This window comes from Hyperolius riggenbachi, chromosome 11, assembly GCF_040937935.1.
Source record: "Hyperolius riggenbachi isolate aHypRig1 chromosome 11, aHypRig1.pri, whole genome shotgun sequence".
Lineage (NCBI taxonomy): Eukaryota > Metazoa > Chordata > Amphibia > Anura > Hyperoliidae > Hyperolius > Hyperolius riggenbachi.
In genome coordinates this window covers 82,436,803-82,452,590 of record NC_090656.1, presented here as the reverse complement: position 1 = coordinate 82,452,590, position 15,788 = coordinate 82,436,803, and the positions used below count along the sequence as shown (strand labels likewise).

General features: G+C 42.0%; 1 protein-coding gene across 1 annotated transcript in view; it reads left to right on the top strand.

Moving 5' to 3' along the window:
• RCE1 (Ras converting CAAX endopeptidase 1) overlaps positions 1–11,438 on the top strand; it is a 47,065-nt gene extending 35,627 nt beyond the window's left edge. Inside the window, exon 8 of the mRNA XM_068260593.1 lies at positions 7,260–11,438. Coding sequence (XP_068116694.1) covers positions 7,260–7,495 — 236 coding nt within the window. The 3' untranslated portion in view covers positions 7,496–11,438. The remainder of the gene's footprint in view (positions 1–7,259) is intronic.
• The last annotated feature ends 4,350 nt before the right edge of the window (positions 11,439–15,788 follow it).

Sequence of the window (15,788 nt, the reverse complement as noted above, 5' to 3'; positions counted from 1 at the left end):
CGCAGAAGTACCCAGGTAAACATAGGTGTCCTAACTCTGGCCCTGTAACATGCATAGTGCAGACATGCAAACACATTCATTGCATCAAACCTATCAATGGATTAGGAGCACACATCCTAACTTCCTCTCCTGGGAAAGACAGTGCATCTTACCAATCGCACAAGGGAGCTAATGTTATGTGTCCATGTGCACAATGCGCATACACCAGCATAAGCTGTCTGCATGCTGACAAACATACAGGGGAAGGGGGAGTGCACTGAATTGGACCCTAGCCACAGAGGTCAATGATAAGAATAAACATACATATATCCAGGCACATCGCCTCTAGTTAGGACATTAAATAAATTATTAGGGAAAGGGAGGTGCTGAAGGGGGTGTGGCTAGAAAACAGCAAAAATCTATTAACCCTTCGCACACTCACATGCAAATGTTCACACATTGTGTGAACATTTGCATGTGAGTGTGCGAAGGGTTAATAGATTTTTGCTGTTTTCTAGCCACACCGCCTTCAGCACCTCCCTTTCCCTAATAATTTATTTAATGTCCTAACTAGAGGCGATGTGCCTGGATATATGTATGTTTATTCTTATCATTGACCCCTGTGGCTAGGGTCCAATTCAGTGCACTCCCCCTTCCCCTGTATGTTTGTCAGCATGCAGACAGCTTATGCTGGTGTATGCGCATTGTGCACATGGACACATAACATTAGCTCCCTTGTGCGATTGGTAAGATGCACTGTCTTTCCCAGGAGAGGAAGTTAGGATGTGTGCTCCTAATCCATTGATAGGTTTGATGCAATGAATGTGTTTGCATGTCTGCACTATGCATGTTACAGGGCCAGAGTTAGGACACCTATGTTTACCTGGGTACTTCTGCGCAGTATAGGTGATTAAGCATAAGAATGCATTCTTCTGTGAACTAAAACCCTGGCTTTTAATTTAGCTGTAGGGATAACAGTTGTGCCTGGATGAGTGAATCTGTGAATGCAATTGTGTGAACATTTGCATGTGAGTGTGCGAAGGGTTAATAGATTTTTGCTGTTTTCTAGCCACACCCCCTTCAGCACCTCCCTTTCCCTAATAATTTATTTAATGTCCTAACTAGAGGCGATGTGCCTGGATATATGTATGTTTATTCTTATCATTGACCCCTGTGGCTAGGGTCCAATTCAGTGCACTCCCCCTTCCCCTGTATGTTTGTCAGCATGCAGACAGCTTATGCTGGTGTATGCGCATTGTGCACATGGACACATAACATTAGCTCCCTTGTGCGATTGGTAAGATGCACTGTCTTTCCCAGGAGAGGAAGTTAGGATGTGTGCTCCTAATCCATTGATAGGTTTGATGCAATGAATGTGTTTGCATGTCTGCACTATGCATGTTACAGGGCCAGAGTTAGGACACCTATGTTTACCTGGGTACTTCTGCGCAGTATAGGTGATTAAGCATAAGAATGCATTCTTCTGTGAACTAAAACCCTGGCTTTTAATTTAGCTGTAGGGATAACAGTTGTGCCTGGATGAGTGAATCTGTGAATGCAATTGTGTGAACATTTGCATGTGAGTGTGCGAAGGGTTAATAGATTTTTGCTGTTTTCTAGCCACACCCCCTTCAGCACCTCCCTTTCCCTAATAATTTATTTAATGTCCTAACTAGAGGCGATGTGCCTGGATATATGTATGTTTATTCTTATCATTGACCCCTGTGGCTAGGGTCCAATTCAGTGCACTCCCCCTTCCCCTGTATGTTTGTCAGCATGCAGACAGCTTATGCTGGTGTATGCGCATTGTGCACATGGACACATAACATTAGCTCCCTTGTGCGATTGGTAAGATGCACTGTCTTTCCCAGGAGAGGAAGTTAGGATGTGTGCTCCTAATCCATTGATAGGTTTGATGCAATGAATGTGTTTGCATGTCTGCACTATGCATGTTACAGGGCCAGAGTTAGGACACCTATGTTTACCTGGGTACTTCTGCGCAGTATAGGTGATTAAGCATAAGAATGCATTCTTCTGTGAACTAAAACCCTGGCTTTTAATTTAGCTGTAGGGATAACAGTTGTGCCTGGATGAGTGAATCTGTGAATGCAATTGTGTGAACATTTGCATGTGAGTGTGCGAAGGGTTAATAGATTTTTGCTGTTTTCTAGCCACACCCCCTTCAGCACCTCCCTTTCCCTAATAATTTATTTAATGTCCTAACTAGAGGCGATGTGCCTGGATATATGTATGTTTACAATTATAGGTTAGTACACACCTCCAATTTTGATTGGCCAATTTAGCCATCACTGTAAAGTATGAGGCCGCATAGATTTTGAATACTATGAACAGATTGTACATGTAAGCTCTTAAACTATATAGAAATGGTAAAATTGGCCAATAAATATTGTGTACCAGGCTTTAGTATAGCACTACTGTAGTCAATATGTCAATACAGTGGAACCTTGGATTGCAAGCATAATTAGTTCTGAAAACCTGCGTGTAATCCAAAACACTCTTATATCAAAGCACATTTCCCCATAAGAATCAATGGAAACCTAGTTTCATTCCATAATCAAAAAACGGCTATTGTAAAATTGTATAAAGCAAACGACTTAAGGTGCCCATAGATGGTACAATAGAAACGTTAAGTTTTTCCCGTTTATTTGACCAAAACGATCGAATCGAATGAAAGTTTAAAATCTTTTTTTTTCCAATCTAGAAAAAATTGATTATTCCGTTTTTTTGTTTGCTTTTTTTTCAATGAAAATCAGATGGAATATAAAGATTTTTCCAACTTGTCTGATCTAATGGAATAATCTAACAGAATTATATAATCAAAAAAAATGAAAAAATTGCACAATGTATGAGCACCATTACAATATAACTAACAGAATCATTGCCATCTGTTGGCTCGCCCCAACTTTTTTTTTTTGTGTGTGTGGCTTTAACAAGGAACTTCTCCATGGACAGTTGCTTTTGCCCACCTTTAAAGATTTTATGGAAATGTGAGTTTGCACAGCCTCTACACTCAGATTAAGTACAATCCTGCAATGCCAAAGGGAGAAGAACTATTTGCTCAGTTGTGATGCAAATTTTTTTTGCTTGTATATCAAGTCATAATTTCTAAAATTTCTGCTTGTATTGCAAAGTGCTCTAAGGTTTTATTGTATGGCTATTAGAGTACAAAGCATTTTTTACTTTAGTACATTGCAGAGAGATTGTATAAATGAACACAGGCTTCCTTTCAAGCCCAACTACAGGATTAAAAAAAAAAAAAAAAAAAAAACACGCCCATTCTCGATCCCTTATATGGTATATTATTTAGTCTATAAACTCTCACTCTTCACCTAATATCATGTGAGAAGCTCCAAGTTTCCTCTATTGCAGTTCGTGAGGATCTGAATCTCCATATCAGGTTTATGAGTCATACCCCCTCTCCCCAAATGATTCTTTCAGTGAGAAATTGTGTGGCATTGCTGCTATGCCCTGTTCCATATTTCCAGATGGGGGGCTGCCATTTTCCTGAGAGTCCACGTGGGAGGAAGTGCATGGAGATGCAATTGGTACCAGCACATGAACTCAGAGATTAGCACTGGAGCAGTTTAAAACAATAGATTAGAAGAGAGCAGGCTGGCACTTGCAGATTCCAAAGCAATAAAACAGCTTTATTTACTCCGGCTGATGCATTTAAAATATGCAGTTGTCATATATAAAGTCTTGCCTACTCTGTTGTTGATGGCTGTGGGGGGCAGTAGGGTTGTCTAATGACCGTTTCGCTCCGTGAGCGTCTTCAGAGGCTTCTGCGCACCTCCTGAAGACGCTCGTTGGGCCACCCTACTGCCCCCCACCTCACCCCACAGTCATCAACAACAGGGTAGGCAAGACTTTGTATATGACAACTGCATATTTTAAATGTATCAGCCGGAGTAAATAAAGCTGTTTTATTGCTTTGGAATCTGCAAGTGCCAGCCTGCTCTCTTCTAATCTGTTTGCTACCTGTATATTTCCTGGCTTGAGCACGCATTCTCTAATACACAACTACCCAGACTGTTGCCTCTATACGTCTATTGTGCCATTGCTTGCTAACAACGCTAAGCAGTTTATAACAAGTTCTCCTCTCATCACTTAGGGTATGAGGATTGCTTAGGAGGTGGGCAGGATTGGTGGCCAAAATTTAAAGTCCTGGAGGTTACTTTAATGTTTTGACTGTAAGGTTCTAATGAGTTTGCTAAAGGATTCCAAATTGCCACTCGTTCCTCCTCTCAGAACTTCCTCTCTGCTTTAAAAGATAGACAACAGCATAATAAACTTTTAAAGAAAAATGTCTGTCACAGCGGATATAAATCTGCAGTGTCTACTTCCTGCTTTCATGGAAGCAGGCATAGTTAACATCGTGTGTTTACAAATTAGCTGCTTTGTCGAGGCAGCTGGCTGACACGATACCCCCCTCCCTTCCGATTCCCGCCCACCCTTCCGATCGCCGCCGGCGATCATGCCCATCAGGAAATTCAGTTCTGAACCGGATTTCCTTCAGGGCTTCCCCCGTCGCCATGGCGAAGAACAGGCTGCGCACGAGGTCTCCGGGGGGGCCTATTACGCAGCGGAGCGGCGGCCAGCGGAGAAACACGCAGCTAGCAAAGTGCTAGCTGCGTGTTTCAAAAAAAATGTATTCAAATCAGCCCACCAGGGCCTGAGCGGTGCCCTCCGGCATCACTGGACGAGCTCAGCTCGTCCAGAACGCTGGGGAGGTTAAGGAGCCCTCCGAACAGCCGCCGACAGACCCGCCTGTCAATTCAATATTTACCTTTGCAGGCTCCAGCGGGGCCGCTGTGGCTGCTTTCGGCTCCGAAGTAGACGGAAATACCCGATCTCAGTCGGGTCCGCTCTACTGCGCAGGCGCCGGAGACTTGCGCCTGCGCAGTAGAGCAGACCCGACGGCGATCGGGTATTTCCCCCTACTTCGGAGCCGACAGCCGTCAGAGCGCCTGCGCAGCAGCCGGGAAGGTAAATATTGACGTCACCGCTGTACGGAGGGCTGCAGTGAGACCCCTGAGGGACGGAGGATGGCGTGGGAAGCCTCATTAGGATCCTGAGGCTTCCCCCACCCGAGGGGAGTACCCCCCAGGGCACGTTTTGACGTTACAGATTCTCTTTAATGCACAACCAACCACACAACGTGACCAACCACACACCAAGTTGTTTACCTGACAAGTACACACACACACACACACCAACCAACTAAACAAGCAACTCACCTAAATCCTATGTGTGCAAGCTAAATGACAAACTTCACAACATGTCTGCATTCAAAAACAATAAAGATGTTCAAAAGACTTGTACACACATTCCAACCTGCCTGATAGATGGTCAGATTGATCCACCAGTTGTATCTGGCAAACAACCTGTTATCAGTTGGCCATCTGGTTGTTTGTGAGCTGTACACACACCCAACTTATCTTCGAACAGGCCAGTTTGGAAGATAGTTGGACAGATTGTTGGTAGGTGTGTGAGCCTTAAAGGACAATTGTAGTGAGAGAAATATGGAGGCTGCCATATTTGTGTCCTTTTAAACAATACCAGCTGCCTGGCAGCCCTGCTGAAGATGCATACAGCAGATCAGAGGTTTCTGACATTGTCAGATCTGACAAGATTAGCTGCATGCTTGTTTCTGGTGTTATTCAGACACTCCTGCAACCAAATAGACCAGCAAGACTGCCAGGCAACTGGTATTGTTTAACCACTTCACCCCAAAGGCTTTTTTACCCCAATGGACAAGAGCAATTTTCACCTTTCAGTGCTCATCCCTTTCATTTGCCAATAGCTTAATCACTACTAATCACAATGAAATGATCTATATCTTGTTTTTTTCACCACCAATTGGGCTTTTTGGGTTTGATATTTGTTTTCAGTAATTACTTTATTTTCTATACATTTTTAAGGGAAAAATGAGGGAAAAAAATGAAAAAATACACTTCCTCCAATTTCTTCCCCTATAGTTTTAATATAAACACTGCTACTGTGCATAAAACACACACATTTATCTGCCTATTTGTCCTGGTTTTCACAAGATTTTAATTATGTCCCTAGTACAAAGTATGGTGACAATATAGTGTTTGGAAATAAAGGTGTATTTTTTTCTTTGGTGGGTTTTTTCCACTATTTTCACGTGCACGGGAATGCACACGCGCGCACATGCACGTGCACAGTGGCAGCAGCACTGTGGGACTTGTAAAAACGTCCTGGAGCCATTAAGAGTCTCTAGCAGGACACTTTTATAAGTCAGCTTGTCATTTAGTGGTTAAAATGAATTAAATATGGCAGCTTCCATATTCTTCTCACTACAGTTGTCCTTTAAAGAAAATCTGTAACGAAAAAACCTCCCCTAGCGGGTACTCTCCTCGGGTGGGGGAAGCCTCCGGAGTCTATTGAGGCTTCCCCAATCCTCCTCTGTCTCACGGTGGTGGCGAAAATCCTCCCGGAGAGGTGGCGATGTAAATATTTACCTTTTGGCTCCAGTGCAGGCGCAGTATCCGCTCCTTCCCACGGAGATAGGCGGAAATAGCCGATCTCCGTCGGGCCGCTCTACTGCGCAGGCGCAAGTCGCCTGCGCAGTAGAGCTGACCCGACGGAGAACGGCTATTTCCTCCTATCTCCGTCAGAAGAGCCGAAACAGCGCCCCCGCTGGAGCCTGGAAAGGTAAATATTGAACAGGCTGTCTGATCTGTCGGGCCGGCTTTGAAGGGCTGCAGCGAGACCCCTGTGGGACAGAGGAGGGCGGGGGAAACCTTCGGATCCTAATGTGGCTTCCCCGAGGTGAGTACCCCACCAGGGGACATTTTTCTTGTTACAGTGTCTCTTTAAGTTTGGTAAAGTTGGTACTGCAGTCAGTGTTGTAGCAGAGAAAACAGATACCAGTTCAACCATTAAAGGATTAGCACAATTGTTCTCCCTACAAATAATTTGGGTAAAAGGAAAAAAAGATTACACGGTAGTAGGTAGAGATATCCAGATTTTCAAAGACTTGAATTACATTTTTACTTTGCCTTGCTGGGCATTTGAACACAAATTTAGTGTGATTAACCTTTACTTGTCGTACAATCATTTCATATGCTTTGGTTCTGTTTGTTTAAAGAGAGAACTTGATGTTTTAAAGTAGACATTCAACATTGGAGGGAAGAAATCGTCCCCTTTTTTAAGGGACATAACTGCCAGCCCATAATACTGTTTGTGCATCATGACAAACTTCCTCAAATTGATTACAGTTTTATTCTATTTAGGGCACATTGTAGGACCCGTACTTTGCCATTCCTTCTGCAACTACATTGGATTTCCAGCCATATTTACAGCTTTGGACCATCCACAGCGCACAATGATTCTCCTTTTCTATGTACTTGGAGTTGTACTGTTCTTACTACTCCTCTATCCTATGACTGACCCTTCCTTGTATGGAGATATTCCCGTCTGTTATTTATTGGAGACAGGATCTACAGACCACCACTCGCTCTGCTCCTGACGAATGTAGCTACCGTTACTCTGACCAACTTGAATGTTTTCTATGAAGTCTGGAGAACGATTAGGTGATTAGTTTGGTCTTACGGGTTTGTTTTCAATATTGCCGCAGTTCTGGCCCACAAGGACTACAGTTTGAAGCAGGTGACAGATGAAGATGGTGCAGAAATGACCAGTCAAGTTTTAGATGTCGCACACCGACTTTGAGCTGAGCCATCTTTCCAAAATTCTAAAACAGAACTATTTTGAGATACGTACAGCACCCATTCAAAGCGATGGGTCCAACTGCGGAGCTGTCGGGTCAAGCTACAGTTTTGTTTTGTTTTTTAAGACCAGGTGCTCCTCACCAGATGTTATATATTTTTAGATGTAAATTTATTCCATAATACTATATTTTTTTACATAATCCAGTCATGAACTATTTTCAGCTTTGCAGATGCATGGCTTCAAGTTTTTACCTTGGAGAACCACGCAAAAGACATCCAGAATTCTGTTCCCGGCTCTTCTCGGCATGAATGGCAGGGGGAGATAAGTCTTTGAACATTCTATTTTACAGCGGTGGGAGTTTGCAGAATATTATGCAACATGGTAAAAGCTGCTATAAGAAGTCTTGTTGACTACCACTAGGGTTTATTCTGTTATGTCTGTACCTTCTTTGCTTTGAACTGTTGAAAGAGTGAAACTCTGCTGCTTGTTCATTCTTTTCTATTTGGCTTGGTGGAAGGCCTCACTGACTTGAGTGTTGTTGTTGTTGTTGTTTTTTAATTACTTGGTGCATTCATTTAACCCTTTGTTCATTATCTAATTATAAGCTAATTATAAACAATGTACTGCCAATGAGGCAGGCTAATAAGGGGTTAACTCTCTGCTAGTAAAGCTCCTGTTTAAGTTTGAATTTAATTCATGCATTCAGTGTGTGTGTGCGTACTTTACGTTTTTGGTGCATTTCAAACTTTTTAATATCAAGTGTCGGTACTCTTGATAAAAACGTAAGTAATCTTGATTTAGGAATCTGTAATTGCAGGTGCAAGCTTTGGTAACCAAATCACCTGTAAAAAAAAAATGTCCAACTGCAAATTATTGCATAAGTATTTATATACATATACAGTTGAGTCCAGTTATCTGAAATTCAACTAACCAGAAGTCTCAACCAACCAGAATGAATTGCCAGCAGCACTCACAGTGCTTTTTGTAGGGTCCGCAGTGCTAAAGACTGAAGGTTTCTCTCAAGGTGAATATAGTTACGACTACTATATTTATATAACATTTTATATACTTTAACATTTTAATACAGAGTGTGTGTGTAAAGGGGGGGGGGAGTGGGGTGTATATTATAGTACTGTATTAGCTAGGCCTATTTTTAATAATAAGAAAGCACACTTATCCAGCATCAGCCGATCCCTGTCGGTACCAGATACCCAAGCCTCTACTGTATTTTATTAGTTCAGGTCCATATTGTGGAAACATAGAAGACTTAAAGAGAAACCATAACCAAGAATTAAACTTAAAATCAGTAGCTGATACCCCCATTCCCATGAGAAATCTTTTCCTTTTCATAATCGGATCATCAGGGGGCTCTTTATGGCTGACTTTGTGGTGAAACCTCTCCCACAGTGTGATGTCACGACCATGGTGCTGACATCACACTGTGGGAGCCTTGTTGCATTGTGAGAAATAACAGCTGTTTACAACTGCCAAAAAACCAAGCAGGATCTCCTTCCACTGACCTCATCTGCCAGCAAACACTGACTAAATCATTTATACATAATTATGGTAAAAATGAAGCACTTATTTTATTACATTATTTTCACGGGAGTTCCTCTTTAAAAAAAAGAAAAAAGCTGTATATTTGGCTAATGCTGCGTGTGAGTAGCACCAGCTACAATACCTGCATGTAATCTAGCATTGGTGGTCTACTAATAGTTGTAAACATTCACTGTGGCACAATCCATAAAAAAATGTAGCAAATATTTGCTGTTTGGGGCTCACGTAAACGACTGAAAAATTACTCACAGAGCATAAAGAAGTACGACCGATGTGATTAATAATAAGCAATGCCTATTCTAATTGAGGCAAACCTTTTCTAAGCATAAGTCCGGTATCATACTTGTTCATCTAAATTCAGGGTGTAATTGCTATTTATAGCTGTGCTTTGTACTTCTGGCTTGAAACCACTATTGAGTTTTTGTTTTCACAATTTTTAAAGAAAAACCAAAGGCGATTTGTACCTATGCGATCTGTCCAATTGGATGATAGATGATAGAATTGCTAGATCTGGTAGGGACAGTCCAGGTGTAAATCCAATAAGCATGCAGAAATGTTGTTTAGGCAGTTCATAAATGCAAACTTGTCCACCAAATTATGAATAAACTCTTGCTCACAACGCTGTAACACGCTGCTAGTAGGTTATCCACCCCGGAGTGTGGCAATCTAATGGAGGAACGGCAATAGCAAATCAGCTCAGCACCTCATTAATGGTAATTATTCCCTGAATTTAGATGAACTAGTATGATGCCAGACGTATGCTTAGAATAAAGTAGTACGAATAATAATGTTATGCAATTCATATTTGAGGCAAACATTTTCTATGTGAGTGATTTTTCAATTTTTACGTGAGCAATAGGGCAAATATTTGCTAAATTTGCATGTATGGTGCCACAGTGAATGTTTACAACTATTAGTGCACCACCAATGATTATATGCAGGCTATTGTAGCTGGTGTTAGTCGCACACAGTGTTAGGGCCGGTTCACACGGGCACTAAAACACAGTCCATTAACGGAACGGATACTAATGGATCCAATGCTAGCCTATGGATCTGTTTTGCACGCCCCGCTGAATGGACCGCAAGTTTATTTCTGCAGCAATAATTTTTTTTTCCCTGGACAATGAAGCCCAGCAGAACTGAAACAGAGGCTGAAGCAGTACATGGGAGCCAATGGGAGAACGCATGTGCACAACACACTGCTATAAAAGCAGAACCTCTCTAGCCAGCAAAAAGCTACTTTTGTGTGTGCTTCTGCAGCAAGGCAAGCAGAGTGTTGGCTCACTCATTGCTTTATATCTTGTTTTGCTATATGAAAGCGACAACATGACAAGGCAGCTGTGCAGAGATCTGTTTTCCGATGCAATTATTTATACAGATCCACAAAGTTCTATGTATAGATCCACTCATCACAGTATACCTGCCTACATAAACAATTACAGCCATGTTTTATCTGAGCGCTATCCAAATATCAGTGGGGTGAGTGAGAGAATCAGAACACCCCGGCTGAGGGAGAAAGATGGGAAAAGCGCACTGAGGGCAATAGGTTGCCTATAGACAGCTATTTTAGTACCTTCCGTTGTTACAGAAACAAATGCAAAATGAATTCAGTTGAACGGAAATAGGATCTATTTTCACGGATCTGCTTACCTTAAAGTGCCAGTGTGAACTTATAGGTGCTTATACGGCCTTGTCTTCTATGGTTTGACAATATGGACCTTTAACTAATAGCTAGGCTCTGTAACTATTCAGTTAGGAGTCCTTAGGCAAGACTCCCTAACACTGCAGGATGGCCTCTTGAACGCATCCCAGTGGCTGCAGCTCTCGAGCGCTTTGAGTCCAACAGAAGAAAAGCGCAAAACAAATGTTCGCAGCATTAAAATATGTGTATGTAAATATTTATTTATGCAATAAATTGCAGTTGAACAGCATATGTAAATGGGTAGATGGAGACCTATAAACTACTGCAAGAACAATTTTGAGTTTATTTAATGCCAAAACTTTCTTTTGTTCACTTTTGTGAGATCCTTAAAGATGTGTTTTTCTTAATAGAAACTGAATACATGACTAAAATGCAAACATGAACTAAGTTTTATAAAGCAATTAAAAATTCATCAAACATTGGCAGAGACCTAAACAGAGTGTGGATGGGAATAAAGGAAGGTGTCTTCATCCCCTGGGGGGGGGGGGGGGGGGGGGGGGGAAACAAACCATGGCCACGACCCCTGGGCTCACAATGCTGCAGCTCTGGTTCTGTGTGTCAACTGAGAGAACAGAGCAGAGAGGCAGTGGAGAGTCGCAGCTGCCCAATTAGAGCTGGGGAAGGGGCGTTCCTGATGGTAGAGTGGGCATTTCTGCAGGAATGCCTCCCCATGCAAGGGATGCCACTTCCCCTGTTAAATGCCGACATTCTGATAAACTGCTGTTCCAATTGTTTTTTTCTGTTTGCTTTTTGTTTTTTTCATTTTTGCACTTCTGAGTTTGTCATTCATTCTAACAGTTATTCTCCCATTTTAACACCTACACTCCTACTTTTGTGCATTTTAACACTCGCACTCCTGGATGTTGTGTATTGAAACTCTTGCACTTACATTATTGCCTTGCCTGTTGAGCTCTACACTCTCACTTTTGCAAAATTGAGGATTTTGACTCCCACCTTAATTTCATTGATGCACAATACATGTTTTTCTACTTCATGTGCATACATGTACCTAGTTGCATGTCATCTGCAGGTTTATCAGGAGCGGATCTACTACGTTTATTCTTTTGTATTATGATGGGTATGTGCAGTAACAAAAAATAAATAAACCATATCCAGTTCCCACAGATCAGATTTAGATGATGGATTGCTGTGTTTTTGAACAATGAGATGCTAATTTTTCCACCTTTTTATGCAAGATTAATGCAGTTGAAGTGGAGACTGGATTTGGGCCATTCATACACTTCCTGCTGATTCTGATTGGTCGTTTCGAGCTGCAGCTAGTTTGCATCAACTTTGCATGCGCACCAGAATGTTTAACATTTCATTCATCATCTGTTGTGTTGATGTACTGTGCAATCTTTGTTCTTTGCTCTGCTGTACTGTTTATGGATCATCTATTGTGTTGAGGTACTGGGCAATCATTGCTTTTTGCTTTGCTGGACTGAGCAGTTCAGGTGTTGAATAGCCATATTACGCCAGCAGCAGGGGATACCACTTCTCACACACACATCTGACCTGGTTCACTAGAGTTGTCTATTTTGGACATAAAGTTGAGAAACTTAAAGTGGACCTCCATTGTTAAAATCAAAATCCTGCAGTGTTCCTGTGTAAGAAAAAAAAATTGTAGTTCCCTGAGCAGCCTTATCCAGTGAAGCCAGCCCAAAGACCCAGCTAGGGTTGCAACGATATGAAATTCCACGGTATTATAAAAGCACGGTATTACGGTATACAGTATTTTACATTTATTTGGACCCAGGCCCCCCCCCCCTTACATTAAATAACGTGCCCCTCACCCCAGTAGTAGGTGGCTGCAGCGTAGGTAGCCAGGGATAGGTGTAGCCAGTGGTAGGTCACCAAATAAACAAATAGGGTCAGCACCAAACACCACTTTGCTATTTATATAGATAGCGTGCAGAACAGATCATGAACCGCATATACGACTAGACCAAGAAAAAGCAGATCTGATTACACCGCACCACTATAATCCATTAGAAAATACATCTTTATTCATATAAAAAAAATGACATACATCTAAAAACAATTAAAACACCAAAAAAGCGGGTGTCACGCTCCAATAGTAAATTACATATGAATAATTCTGGTAAAATATCCCTAAGACAAATCAATTCCACTGGTAATGCAAACAGAGGACATATATGCCAAAATATAAATAATTATATTCAAACAACTTCAAGAGGTAAAAAAGGCTAACAATGCACTAATAGTGTACATGAAATATGCCACAATATGTCCAAAGTGATGACCAAAGTAATAAATAGGACCCAGAAATTGTGTAAAGTGAGTAAGACACAGAGAAAGTGAATAAGTAAAGAATTGTGCTAAGGGGGTGCAAGGGTTGCCAAATAGTGAAAATAGCTCCATGCTGGAGATAGAGTACGGCCAGAAACCCACAGGGAGCGCTTTGTAAGCGTGAGTGATTTGAAAAATCTCTTGCTAATGCAATGCTATGCGGGATTTTTTTAAAATCACATCACTCAAGTGGGATCACACCCATAGCATTACATTAGCTAGAGCTTTTCAAATCACAAAACGCTCAGAAAAGCTCTTCTAGTTGGTTTCTAGCCTGAAGGAGGAATAAAGACTGGGAAGTCCTCCGCTCTGGAGATATCTTATTCACTTTCTCTGTGTCTTACTCACTTTACACAATTTCTGGGTCCTATTTATTACTTTGGTCATCACTTTGGACATATTGTGGCATATTTCATGAACACTATTAGTGCAATATTAGCCTTTTTTACCTCTTGAAGTTGTTTGAATATAATTATATTTTGGCATATATGTCCTCTGTTTGCATTACCAGTGGAATTGATCTGTCTTAAGGATATTTTACCAGTATTATTCCTATGTAATTTACTATTGGAGCGTGACACCCGCTTATTTGGTGTTTTCATTGGTTGTTTTTTTTAGATGTATGTCATCTTGATATGAATAAAGATGTATTTTCTAATGGCTTATAGTGGTGTGGTGTAATCAGATCTGTTTTTTCTTGGTCTATTCGTAGCCAGTAGTAGGTGGCCGCAGCATAGGTAGCCAGGGATAGGTGTAGCAAGTAGTAGGTGGCCGCAGCATAGGTAGCCAGAGATAGGTGTAGCAAGTAGTAGGTGTCGGCAGCATAGTCAGGGATAGGTGTAGCCAATAGTAGGTGACTGCAGCATAGGTAGCCAGGGATCGGTGTAGCCAGTAGTAGGTGGCTGCAGCAAAGGTAGCCAGGGATCGGTGTAGCCAGTAGTAGGTGGCCGCAGCACAGGTAGCCAGGGATAGATGTAACCAGTAGTAGGTAGCCAGAGATAGATGTAGCCAGTAGTAGGTGTCCGCAGCATAGGAAGCCAGGGATCGGTTGTAGCCAGGGATAGGTGTAGCCAGTAGTAGGTGGCTGCAGCATAGGTAGCCAGGGATAGGTGTAGCCAGAACTAGGTGGCTGCAGCATAGATAGCCATGGGGGGGGGGGGGGGGAGTACAATACAGTAAAGCCAAAGATAACAACATAGGCCATTCAACTTGAGATGGTAAATGTGATGCCAATACTTGTTAAATACAATTTGGAAGAAAGCTGCAAGCAATATGGATACCTTCTCTCACTGAAAATACAGATAAGGTGTTATGACTCTGCTGCTTACTTCCCTTTGGTAATACTTGCTATGTGAGTCTGATTAAAGTTGCTAGAAGATCAGTATGACTGACAGACAAGTGGCCCTGATGAGAAGCAAGTCTGTAGTGCAAAGCAAATCACTACTCTCTTCAAGTCTGAGTGTTCTCTACAACCTTTGAATTTCATAGAGAATAAGGGCCAGTTCAAACTGCCGGTTGTCGGTGGTGCATTTAGCCAATGCTCAATGCTACTAGGAAGACAAAGGTTTGGGATCGGTTCCTGGCTTTTTGAGCCCCTAGGGGGACTAAACTAAGCTAGAAGCTATGCTCAGCATAATCGACCGTGTCACAAATGCAATCGCTGACAATTGACGGTAAAAGCATTGAGCTTAATGCTGCCATTCCTCTCAATGCAGGGTGCAGTGAATCCGGACAATAAACATGTTATACAGCCATCAGCAGTTGCCTGTATGAACTAGCCCTTAGTCAACTTTTTTGACCACGCCATCTTTAAAGCGGACCTCAACCTAGAGCCTCTTCTCTGCTCTAAAAGATAAGCAGCTGCATAATAACCTTTAAAGAAAAAAATGTCCTTGTTACAGCTTATAGAGCTCTTACAGAGATGCTGCAGTTTAGTTTGCAGGGAGCACAGAAAGGGTTAAACTCCTGTGTTTACATATTCTGTCTCAACCCTGCAGACTCAGTAGACAGCTAGGAGTTCCAATGACACTAACTCATTACTTGCTAAGAACCGAGAATTAGACAGCCTTTCTTGGAGGGTGGGCACAGAGTGGATTTCTGTGTTCTCCTTCTCTCCTGTGCAAGAGTTCAGGTCCGCTTTAAGGAGTAATTCTGGTGCATAGTGGAACTCGGGGTGATTAGCTTAGCCTTTCTTAGGACTTCCATGTAGAATGCTGCAGTCAACTCTACTAACCCTAAAGTGTAATTGCCTCCTGTACCTACATTTGAATGTCTAGATACAGAGATCTGGTTACTAGAGCTCCTGCAGCCCATGCTGTTATCTATTGACTAACAAAAAAGGTTTCAAGAGAGTAGAATTTCTAATAGCAGCAAAATTGGGCGATAGCTGCCTGTAATTTTATTGTTAATGACCCTGCCATGTGAAAAGCCCCACTCTTGTCTACCTCCCTGCTTTTTCAGCATAGCAGAATGCATTGCATGTTAGGTTTACAAGTACCAGTGTGGATTGGAGGTGCACTAT